This window comes from Mirounga leonina, unplaced genomic scaffold, assembly GCF_011800145.1.
Source record: "Mirounga leonina isolate KUSES-001 unplaced genomic scaffold, KU_Mleo_1.0 Mir_114, whole genome shotgun sequence".
In the NCBI taxonomy this organism is placed as follows: Eukaryota; Metazoa; Chordata; class Mammalia; order Carnivora; family Phocidae; genus Mirounga; species Mirounga leonina.
Genome location: NW_023270265.1, coordinates 34,195,535 through 34,207,537, shown reverse-complemented (window position 1 = coordinate 34,207,537; position 12,003 = coordinate 34,195,535). Strand labels below are relative to the sequence as shown.

At 50.3% G+C, this 12,003-nt stretch overlaps 1 protein-coding gene across 3 annotated transcripts in view; it reads left to right on the top strand.

Annotated features, from left to right (window-relative positions):
- Window positions 1–11,697, top strand: part of XPNPEP1 (X-prolyl aminopeptidase 1) — a 50,915-nt gene extending 39,218 nt beyond the window's left edge. For all 3 annotated transcript variants that reach the window (XM_035028697.1, XM_035028704.1, XM_035028713.1), the window contains 7 exons: window positions 1,420–1,491; window positions 3,017–3,077; window positions 4,510–4,579; window positions 5,448–5,621; window positions 6,348–6,424; window positions 7,609–7,707; window positions 11,145–11,697. In XM_035028697.1, coding sequence (XP_034884588.1) covers window positions 1,420–1,491; window positions 3,017–3,077; window positions 4,510–4,579; window positions 5,448–5,621; window positions 6,348–6,424; window positions 7,609–7,707; window positions 11,145–11,273 — 682 coding nt within the window. In that variant the 3' untranslated portion in view covers window positions 11,274–11,697. The remainder of the gene's footprint in view (window positions 1–1,419; window positions 1,492–3,016; window positions 3,078–4,509; window positions 4,580–5,447; window positions 5,622–6,347; window positions 6,425–7,608; window positions 7,708–11,144) is intronic.
- The last annotated feature ends 306 nt before the right edge of the window (window positions 11,698–12,003 follow it).

The following is a 12,003-nucleotide window of genomic DNA, read 5'->3' as shown; positions in this document are numbered from 1 at the left end:
GGACTCTGGGATCATGACCTGAGCCGAAGGCAGACGCTTAACGACTGAGCCACCCAGGCGCCCTAATGGCAGCCTTCTTGATGCATGAGTCCAAACATCTTGTGAGCTCCATCACCCCCATACTGAAAAACTTAGCACTAGGTTGTTGAGCATCCTGTTGTGGTGAGGGAGGTAATCACCCTTTCTTCCCTCCCTGTGGGCTTAAAGCTGGGTGCCCAGCCTGTGGGGGATTTTAGCAGATGACTCCAAGAGCCTGTGGACTCACAGAGCGGAGCATTCCCTGTGCTGGGAGACGGGATGGGCCCTGATAAGTTTAGTATTGATCTGCCTGTGGAGACGGTGGGAAGTGGAACGTGGCTTGCTCATTGGACGCCAGCTTCAGAGTTGCCCAGGCGAATGGTTTTGCCTAGTGTCGGGCATTTTGAGTTCTTTGCTCTGTGTGTATGATGTACACAATCGGTGGAGGGACACTTGGTCTTTCTCACTGTGCTGTACACAGGCAGAGGTCCCCCCTCCCCGCACACTCTTAATAATTGCTTTTAGAGCTTTTAGTCTTGGGGCACATTTTGAACCTGTGTGTGGGAGACAGTCACGGATGTGTTGTGCAGTTCTCTCCTATGCTTCTGTTCTAAAATTAAAATACAAAAAGGACTTTCAGTTTTTGTCTTATGTTTAATTCAGGTGGTGAATTTCTTGGCTGGATACTATCCTAGAATTTTACATGTAATTAACACATTAAAAAATTTCAGATCAAGGTGGGAGAAGTCTGCTTCTGCTTTGGCATTTTTTCGCCGTGGGCTGTTGGAAGCCTGTTGAGAAGCAGGGCCTGGAGCTGGTTCCAGTCGTTTGGCTGGAGTGACCACTGATGCCCTTCGTGCTGAAGAGAGGGGGTGGTGCCTGGAAATGAACGAGTCCCTTTCTCAGCTGCAGGGTAGAGACTTGGAATGCCCTTACTCCTTCTAGCATTTTCCAGTGCAGTGGTACTGTCTCTTGGTCTGGGAAGCACATGGGGCCTGGGACCCCACATCCAGAGACAGGTGACTCCTGGCTGCTGTATTCCCAGTTCTCAAGACTCTAGCTTGGTCCTCTCGCATCTGATGATTATTGTTTTTGTAGCTTTTACAACTATTTCATTAACCTGTTTTGTTCCAGACACAAATGGAGATAGGTATGAGGAAATATGTTATTCTTCCTTCTCTTGAGCTCTTTATCCAGTTGGGGAGATAGGTTGACTGGGTCTTTGAGTAGTTCTAGAAGATTAAATTATTTGGAATAATCAATTTAGTGGGTAACTTTAAATTTTGATACATTTTCAGACCTATGTAAGTTGTAAGAATAGTATAAGGAACTCTCATATGTCTCCTCCCGGATTCAGCAAGTACATTTGTGGAATAATTAATTTTTAATTAACTTTCTTAGGCCGGTCCCTGAGACGAATAGGACATTGTCGCTAGATGAAGTGTACCTGATTGACTCGGGAGCCCAATACAAGTAAGTGAACTAGGGCTGCCATAGAACGGGATCGTGTCGGGTCAAAAGAGTTGAATAGGGGGTAAGCCAGGCTCCAGCAGAGGGTGCCCAGATGGGAATCTCACTGTGTGCCCGCCCCTAATGGAATCCTTCTCATGTCTTGTCCTTTTTTTCACCCCTGCTTGAAGTTGTCCAGTGGTGACTCTTCCCACAAAAGACCGTTTGATAGAAATGTTTAGTTCTTGGCCGGAAGTTGTTAAATACTAAATAAATAACTGAAAGCAAGCTTTCAAAACCGTTAGAAAGCCTTCTGCCCTAGGTCATAAACAGCCTGCTAGTTCTCTGGACTCGTAGCGCCCTCATCGCCTTGGGAAGTGAGGGATTAATTTTAAATGAGTAAATGAGAAACTAGGGTTGCCCCTGAATTTCTGAATTTCCATCTTCATGTCTCGCTCCTGTCCTATTCATCCTCTAGGATGTTTCTAAGAGGAGAACCCAAGATTTGGCTGGGTCCCAATGTGGAACCCACGAGAAGGCACTGGAATAGGTGTCTGCATGAAGGTAGCATGAGCAGTTTTAATGCTCCGTTCCCATTGCAGTTGGGACTGTGGCTGATGGAGAGCCTGATTATTTTTTTATTTTTAAAGATTTTATTTTATTTTAGGGAGAGAGAGAGCGAGAGCAGGGGGAAGGGCAGAGGGGGAGAAAGAGGGAAAGAATCTCAAGCGGACTCCGTACTGAGCGCAGAGCCTGACGCAGGGCTCCATCCCACCACCCTGAGATCATGACCTGGGCCAAAACCAAGTTAGTTGTTTAACCGACTGAGCCACCCCCCGGGTGCCCCTGGAGAGCCTGATTATTAAGCGGGCTCCACCACATAGATGGAAATCACAGCCTAGCCTCGGGACACATGGGTCAGTATTCATAATAACAGTTTAGAGCTCAGGGTGTTGAGATCGTTTAGGTCACGTCTAAATTTTAGCAAGATTCCAGAAGTTATCCTTTCTATGTCAGGGGTGTGGATTAGTGCATTCTAAGAGATGTCTTTGGGTAATTGTAGGGTCCAGTCCTTTGCTGTCCTGATGGGAACAATTAGAGGTTGGCCCTCTTTTGATAGAATCAGGCTCCTACTTGCTCCTATTTCCTTTGTCCTCCTCCTTCTCGTTTATAACCCCATGATAGTGTCACCTATGAAACAGTCCTCACACTGTAGACCAAGAGTGTGTGTGTGTCAGGGCCCGACTGAGTTCACTCTCACTACCTCAGGCCATCCTTACTTTCATACTTTGTCTCATTTTATTTATTTATTTAGAAAAAGATTTATTTATTTTAGAGAGAGCACGAGCAGGAGGGTCAGAGGGAGAGGGAGAGAGAATCTCAAGCAGATTCCTTGCTGAGTGCCGAGCCCAACATGGGGTTTGATCTCACAACCCCGAGATCATGACCTGATTCAAAACCAATGTTCAGATGCCTAACTGCACCACCTAGGCAGCCTGAGCCAAAGCTTATTTTGAGTGAAAACTAATTTGTCCTTTCTTTTGGAAAGGGATGGAACGACAGATGTGACACGGACCATGCATTTTGGGACCCCTACAGCCTACGAGAAGGTAAGGTGGGGCAGGAAACTGGAGAGCCCTCTCTGCTTTCTTAACAACAGCATTGCTCTTAGGAAAAGGAATTGTACAATGAAAGAAAATTTATATGTGGGATAGTAAAATAGCTCATTACTGTGGAGTCAGGCTTCTCTGCTTTATAATGTCCATTTAATTAATTACTGGAGAAATTTTAAAAGCATTCTGTCTGCTAAGGTCAGAGTAACTCAGATTCAAGTTTAAACAGCGTCAGTATTCTCTTGAATCAGGAAATCTCTTTGGGGATGGGAGTAGGGTAGTGAAATGTATACTTTTTACAAACAGCGTCTAGATTTGATTCTGAAAGCCACCCCCCCCCCTTCTTCTTTCAAGTTCAGCATTTCCATTTATAGGCTTAGCTCAGGAAGCCTCTAAAATGGTATACACTGCTCAGTTTCTGGTCTGCCTGGCATGGAGAGGAGGAGATGACGGTGAGGTAGGAGTCTGGACACTGGATTTCAGGTCTTCTCTGCTGTTTGCTGGCTCTGTGGCCTGGAGTAAAGCACTTAGACACGTCCATAAAAATGGGGATATGAGTACCTGCCTCCAAGGCTGGTTATAACGGTTCCAGGACCCTCACAAGTTCCCGGATCAGTCACTACCCAGCAGATGTTGGTTGAGTCCCTGAGTGAATCTGTTTTTCTAGGAGATCCTACAGGAAGAGAGCAGATTTCATAGTTTTAGTCCTGTACCTGACCTGTTTGTAGGCATGAGCACCTTAAAGAATCTGACCTCGGCTCCACGTACCTTTGGTGTGACTCCTTTCTGTGCTGGGTAAAGAGCTCCAGGCCAGATGGAAGAGTGTGGGTTCAGTGCTGGCTCTGCACCTTACTGGCCACTAACCCTCCAAACGTCACTTTTCTTACCCGGGCAGTAGGGATCACCCCCGAGCCTAACACGGGTAGGGGACAGATGTTGATGCTGGACTCCTGGCTTCAAGGCCAGATGCCACCACTTACGAACTACGCCACCTGGCAGGCTGGTTAATCTCTCTGCCAAGTGAGGATGACAACAGCATCTCCAGCACCAAGTGTGGGATGAAGTGCTCAGTGCTTAGTACCATGCCCGGCACAGAGGAATAGCTCGGTAAATGTTAGCTCGCCTCATCGGTAGTTTTATGACTTCTGCTCGTCTTTCTCAGGCTCAGCCAGAGTGTGTCAGAATGTTCATTACAAGGGGAGGGCCTGTGGGGTCATCTCTCTGACAGTTCCTTTTAACTAAGTTTAATTTCAAGATATTCTAGAAAATTGGTCCCATGGCCAAGCTTTTTGTTTTTTCTTTTTACTCTGATTTTCTCTGTGGTATTCCTAAAAACCTTTAGAGGCAGGATTTTCTGAGCTGCCGGAAAACTCCAGGACTGAAGCATCTGTCCTCGTTCTGCAACATGCCCCTGGGTTTTCTTTGGCAGGAATGCTTCACATATGTCCTCAAGGGCCACATAGCTGTGAGTGCAGCCGTTTTCCCGACTGGAACCAAAGGTAGGTGGGTCCTTCTGTCATCTGGCAGGCTTTTCCTTGTTCAGGCACCAAACATGTCTAAGTCTGAGCGGAAGAACATGTCCTTTGTTCCTGTCAGCCCCGGCCCCTTCAGGCCCAGCCAGGGCAAGTGCTGTGTGGAGTGAGTCTCCTAGACCCACTGACTGAGCTCGGCGGGCTTCCCAGGGAGCCAGGCTTCGGTTTGGGCTTAACGTCAGCGGTGGACCTCTCTCCTGACCACCTGGGGTGTCAGATGACCCAGGCAGGTGGCTCCCAGGAGAGCGCAGCCAGCGCACGAAGGCCTCCGGGCCCAAGTGGAAGTTGGTTGGTGCAGCCTCCTGTCTGTCCTGCCTTGCGGGGCCAGTGCCTCCTTTTGGGACTCCTTTTTACTGGGAACCTGACTTCAGATACATGCCAGTCTGCTTGAGGACTGATGGATGGGGCATTGGACGGGGAGTTGACAAGACCTGGGCCTTGAATCTGCTTAGGTTAGGTCTGCACTCATCCCCCTGGGCATCTGTTTCCTTAGAGTCTCATCTTTGTAATTCTGAAGCTTCAGGGTCCCAGAGCTGGGAAGGGAAAGTCTGCCTCAGCCACACCCTTAGGGCTGCAGGCGGCCAGCCCCTTTATCGGCTTCCTGGACACAGTCCTCCCGCTTTAGACTGAGCTCTGGCTGGTGGGGGCGCGGCTGTCTCGGGAGCTCGCATTGTTAGTTCTTTCTTGTGCTGGCTTGAAATCAGAACCCTCCAGTCACTTTTACATGCTGGTTTCTGTTCTGGAGCCAAACATAATAAATCTAATCTCTAAAGTGCTTTGCAAATTGAAAAGTACTGGACAAATATCATCAAGTGGTTCTTTATGTGTGTTTCAGGACACCTTCTTGACTCGTTTGCCCGCTCAGCTTTATGGGATTCTGGCCTGGATTACCTGCACGGAACGGGACACGGTGTTGGGTCTTTTCTGAATGTTCACGAGGGCCCTTGTGGCATCAGTTATAAAACGTTCTCCGATGAGCCCTTGGAGGCAGGCATGATTGTCACTGATGGTAAGTGTCCCTCACATCCAGGGTGTGCATGGGTCTTCGAGCCTGTTTGAAGGCTCTCTGTTGTTGCTTATCTTTTGATTATCTTAAAGTAAATTGGATATAATTTCCCCCTCTTGTCACCTTGAATTAAACAAGAACAACAACTTTTTATGATTATAAAAGTGATACGTGTTCATTTTAGAAAAGGTGAGGCCGTGGGACAGCATGTGGAAGAAAGTGAAAATCACTTATAATCCAGCCGCCCAGGGGAAACATTGCTTCATGTTTTGATGTATTAGCTTTTGGTCTTTTATATGCGCATACATCTTTTGTTCTCCTCATTCAGATTATACTGGATGTCTTGTTTGTATTCAGCTTGCTTCCTTAATGTACTTTTCCCATGTCATTACCAGATCTCTGTGCATAGAGTTTGTTGCCTGCTTCGTTATGTCGAATGGGCACCGTGACTTATTTGGTGGATCCTCTGCTATTGTACTCCCCATCCTGGCACGAGTTTTCAGGGACTTTAGAACCTTTCTTTCTGTTCCTCGAGTACCTGTTGGAAGTGGCCGTGTGGGAGGAGGCGGCATCTCTGGGCTCTTGTCCCCAGACTGAGTGGGCTGTTTGCCTGTATCCCCTCCTCCTTCAGGGTGGGGCTGTCATCCTGGGAGCAAGCACTTCTACTCCGCGTATACGTGCTCATCATGGGCTGCTTCTCATTTCTGGGTTTGATTTTTTTTTTTTTAGAGCCAGGGTATTATGAAGATGGGGCTTTTGGAATTCGCATTGAAAATGTGGTCCTGGTGGTTCCTGTGAAGACCAAGGTAGGTAATTGGCTGTTTATTTTTAAATTTTCCTTATTTTTTAATGAGGGAAGATGAAGATATTTGTCTTTGGAGCCAAGAGTGTGCCATTCTGGGGCCAAAATGGAGCTTCCTCCCCAATACAAGGGAGTCTCCTAGAAATCAGTCTCCTCTGCAGAAGCCAGAAAGAAAATCCGTAATGAACTGGGACCCAGAACTGGGATTCCTGGGGCACAAGGCAGGCCCCTGCCTGATGGGATCTGGGGCTCTGAGTTTACTAGAGGCATCTTCTTGTCATGATGCTGGGGGTGGGGGAGGTGCTTGTTTAAAGGCCCCTCCCAGACCCGGGGCCACGGCCTGGAAACTGTATTTTCAACCAATGCCTCAAATGATTTTTATTGGGTAAAGCTGAGGAACCCTTAGTTATACGGTAGGTCAGGCCCCACAGGCTGGTGATGAGACGGGTCTGTTGCCTTCCAGAAGACAGGCACTTCACCTTCTCCCCATCACTATTACCAAGAGGTTGGAGGGCTTAGGTGTTAGGCTTTACCTAGAAGACCCGTTTATTGCTCTTTTGTGGGTGATGGTGGAAATCCAACAGTTGGAGGGAAGTGGCTTCCTCAGCATGCTGGCCTCTGCTCTCTGCTTCCACATCGAAGTCACCTTGAGAGTGGCCTCTCACCTCGCTCCCAGAGGCCTTGCCAGGAACAGAGACCCAGCATGCTCTCAGGTGCCCTGGCCAGTCCGTACTCCGTAGCATGGATAAACCTGCTATCTGTCACCGGATGGGACTGGCTGGTCGAGGCAGGACATGTGGCTAACTGTTAAATAAAAGTGATGCTGGGGACTTGCACTCTGGTAGAGTCTTGAGAACCAAAACCAGTGATGCCCCTCATCCAGACACCACCATGCTCTGCCCCCACTGCTTCTCCGTCACAGTGGACGTTAGCCCGGGGACCTGCTGCTCAGAGCCCCTCGGCTTTCCCCGATGGTGGCTGTTGGCGCAGTGGGGCAGCTCTAGGACAGTGGCGTCCAGTGGGTTCGTCGTGCCTCCTGGGCCCCCTGCAGATGCTGACCAGCAGACCCCTTCTTGGTTCCTGTTCACACCTGCCCTGGGGGGTGGTCATGGCTGGTGGGAATGACCTCATGGTGGTTCATTGGGGTAGATAGGAGTAAAAGCCTCTGTTTTCTTCCTTTTCCAACAGTATAACTTCAATAACCGGGGAAGCCTCACCTTTGAACCTTTAACTTTGGTTCCGATACAGACCAAAATGATAGATGTGGATTCTCTTACAGACAAAGAGGTAATGAGGGTGGCTTGGAGGAGACAGAGTGGGAGTGGGGGTGGAGAGCTACCTTACATTCTCTCATCTCTTCTCACTTTGTAATTTAGAGATCTGTGCCACCTGAGTCTGAAAATCCAAGGTCTGTTGAGGACTGTAGATGCTTTTCCTGTATTTGTTGGCTCTCTAGGTAGAGATAGTCCTCCCTGCACCATTGTGGGGCCGTAAGGTTTCTTGAGTGGGACTAGCTCGCCACTGCTTTCCTTGAGGGCACGGGCCATGGCCGCACTGAGCGTTTAGCAAACCATGGGCCATGGGCCTAGGAGGAGCCAGATGGGTGGTAGGGCCTGTTGGCCACTGCATGTACCAGATTGTTTTCTCGTGTTGAATGAAATATTAAGGGAATGAAAAGCGAAATCTATTATCATACACCCAGTTTTCACACAGACAAGGAGAGAGGCGGTGCCTCCTCTTCTGGTCACTCCGGGCTGTGAAGCTCTTCATAAAGCTAGGAGCACAGTGGGGCTCACTGTCAAGCTCTGAGGGATACAGGCCTTGAAACCCCTTCCATCCTGTGCTGGGTCCCCAGGCCCACAAGGCCAGGTGAGGTGACGGGCCCCGGGACCTGGGTGAGTAAGGCTTGAGGGATCAGGCAGGTGATCAGCATCGGAGCAGAGACGGGTCAGAAACGGGGCGGGAAGAGTCAGCACTGGACAGACCAAACGGTTCCTGAGCCAGGGAGCCAGAAGCCAGAAGGACACAAGTTTCAGAGCAAGGCAGGTGGTCGGAAGTCCCTGCAAACGGCAAATGAGTGGTGGGAGCCAAAGGCAGGACGAGCCTGGCAGGTCCCGTAGGAGTAAGTTCCTGTTGCCAGAGCAGCTACTGACCTCACCCCGGCCACGGTGAAGCGCCTCTTGAGACGTCCTCCGCCGTGCACACCTGGCCCCATGCCCGGCACTAGGAAAAGTGCCTCTGGCGGGGAGGCCCCTTCTGCTGGACCGTGGAATGGGACTCTCCCAGCCAGAAGCCCCTTCTCCTGACCCGCTCACAGAGGGGTGACAGCAAAAGGTCCTCTGCTTCCTGCTTAGTGTGGGCACCTCTGCTTACCCGTCAGTGTCCTTGACCGGCCAGACATCCCCGCTCACGGCCCCTAAACGAGGCGACCGTTGTGGGTTTATTCAGCTTGTCGAGGGTGCCGGGCAGGAAACCGCTTGTCAGTGGCACAGTGTCCGGTGTGGGCCTGGCAGGAAGAGTCCCTCCAGCGGTCCCTGGCTTAGGGGAGAGGGGACAAGAACACGTGAGCGGACGTGGAAGCCAGCGGCTTGAGTCCTTTGTGCTCAGTAGGAGCCAGGGTCTCTTCTCATGGCCTCGGGTACAGCTTCCAGGGTCTTAGCAAGGGGCTCTCCCGTTCGAAGTCACTTTGCTCTCGGAAGCCCAAGGCCGTGGCTTCCTACCATGCAGCTCTAGGTCAGGCAGTCCCTGCTGTCCACATAGAGTGTGCTCATCAGGAGGCTTCCTCCCAGTGACACTCCACCTTGTCCACAGAAATAGTGTGTGAGGAAGGTTGAGTGAGGCCATTCTTCCTTGAGGGAGGAATGTTGTTAACCTGGCTCGGTCCACCCCATGACATTGAACATAGACCAGTGGGCTCTGTTGTACTCAGTGGTTCATTACTATACCTTGTGTGGCCGAAGCACTGAACTCTTCTTTCTGCCGATTAGTTTCTGTAGGGCAGATAATAGCTTCTTACCCTTAGATCATAAGCAAGTTCCTACAAATAAACAGTAGATGTATTTAACATACCAAGCAGAGTACATTTATTGTCTCTTTTAGCAAAAAAAAAAAAATCTCCTTCCATATATCACTTAAATCTGGGGCCTCATTCTGTCAGAAGGCACAGTAATACCCCACAACCAGATTCTGTCTATTTGGCTTTTAAAGTACTCAGTCATGCCCCTTACCACCTCCCAAACTGACGGTGTTTTTGGTTACTTTAAGGACTTTTTGGGTTGGGTTTGCATTCCCGTCATTTATCGCCAGATGGCAGCTGAGGACTTTGGTCATGAACGTGGGCAGCTGCAGACTTTCGGGGCCTTTGGAATGTTGGTCAGGCCCCCCTGAGGCTGCGCGTACAACTGAAAGGGTCTCGGGGGTCTCACCTTGGCTCCGGGCTTGGCTGCTTTGGACTGCAGGCTGTCTCATAGCCCTGCCTGACCCGCAGCGGTTTGCTTGCTTTTGACTCCCTGTCCCGCTCCCAACTCCCAGCAGGGGCCAGTAGGCTCTTCCCCGTGGGGAGTGGAGCCCTGGCTGGGTCGAAGCCCTTTGGCAATACCGCCATGTCCGTCTGCCTGTCACAACCCCGGAGCTCGTCCTTGGTACCGGGTCCGGACTTGGTACCGGGTCCCCGGTGCCCATGCTTCTGTAAGAGCGCTGCCTTTCCAGATGGCATGTGGCTCGTGGCAGCAGGGGCGCGGATGGCGGGGTCTGTCTTGCCAACTTCGCTGCAGCTCAGTGTCGGGTCGGGCCCACTTCATGGCCAGAGAAGAGAGTGGGTGGTTGTCCTCTGGTAGAACTTGCTTCACTCCAGCCTTCACACCTGCCCCACCCCAGGGAGGGGAGAGTTCACCCTTTTACGGCCGCGGAACTTTCACCGTTAGGCCCTTGTGGATCTGCCCCGACCCAGGCACCAAGTCCTGTCAGACCTCCTTCCTTCTTACCTCTTTTTAAAAGATCTCCTGGGGTGGTGGGCACGTTCTGTTGAGTGTCTGAAAGTTAAGCTCCCGGCCTCACCCTTCAGCACCACAGTCCTTGGTCACCAGAGGTTTGGGGTTCATCTAGATAGCCACACTCACAGGACCGTGGGGGCTTGGCTGATCCCAGTTTATTCAGCTCTGTCAGTGGAAACGGGTAGGAAGCTCAGTGCATTGGTGTGACACCTTCAGGTGTGTCTCTTAGCAGGAGTTTCACCAGCCCTCTAGGGCTAGTTTTCAGCCCCCCTCCCCTCCACTGCCACCCCGAGATGGCTGAGATGTGAGGGAAGGAGGCCACATGGGTGGGTGTAGGACCTACCAGACCCCCTGCCCCGTCCCTCTGAAAGTGTCCTGTGAGTATGGCTTGGGGGTCCTGTTGGGAAGGATACCTGGTTACAGGTTACTCTGCACCCAGGGAAGCCCGAAGCCATGACTTGCTCTCAGGTATTTATAGTTCCTTCACAGTCATTGCCAGTCCACCTGCAGTAGACTGTTCTGGACGCATTTTACCGTAAGCAGCATGGCCTTGTCCCCTTGATTTCCAGGGAAATGGAGCCTAAGGAAGTTACTCGTCCCTGAGCAGGGGGAAAAGGTTTTGTGTATCTCTGTCCTCAACTCATGATCTCCGCACCCGGGGGCCTCTCCCTGTTTGCCCCTGTAGCCTCTGGGAGAGGTGTGAATACTGCCTGTCTTTCTCCCGTCTTGCAGTGTGACTGGCTCAACAATTACCACCTGACCTGCAGGGACGTGATCGGGAAGGAATTGCAGAAGCAGGGCCGCCAGGAAGCTCTCGAGTGGCTCATCAGGGAGACGCAGCCCATCTCCAAGCAGCATTAATCCTCCCTGGTTTTTGTTTTTGTAAAATGCTCTGGGGAAGGGAAGAAGCCTGCCAGATCCCTGACAGCTGTCCCCTTTCCTCTCCTCCCTTCTTTCTTCCCCTTTTTACTTTGAAATTCTAAGAACTGAGAAATCTTCTTATCCTCTTTGATATTTTCTTGCAAACACTCAATCTTTTATGATTTTTTTAATTGTTGAGAACGAGCCAAGAATAAAATTGCTGCACCAGAAGGAGGGTCCCGCAAAGCTGATCACTCGCTCAGGGAGACGCCCCGAGCAGCCGCAGTGAGTTCTCTGGCCAGTGATGGTGAAACACTGAGTGCTTACTCTCTGATGGTCAGGTTCCAGGTGCTAGTACATTATTCATGATCACCTTGATTCATGAGACTGTATTTATGATCAGTGAATAAAATGTCAGAATGTGCTTTGTCTCAACTGTGTCTTTCCTCTCAGCACTGTCCACCCCGCATGTTAGGCAAGCTCATCTCCAGGACTGGTGGCCTTTGGGGGAGACATTTTCTAGATAGAAGGTCCCCTTTCAGGAGAGATCCCTGGCCTCTCCACATATTGTCTGGCTTAACTGGAAAGCCTTTTTCTTTTCTCTGGAAAACCTAATATTTTGGTGAGTATAATGTCAAAAGTGAGTCTTCCGTGGTCCACCATGTGTTACACATTGCGGAGTCTCAAATAGATTTGACTATTTTTGATATTTCGTTGTATGGCTAGTTCT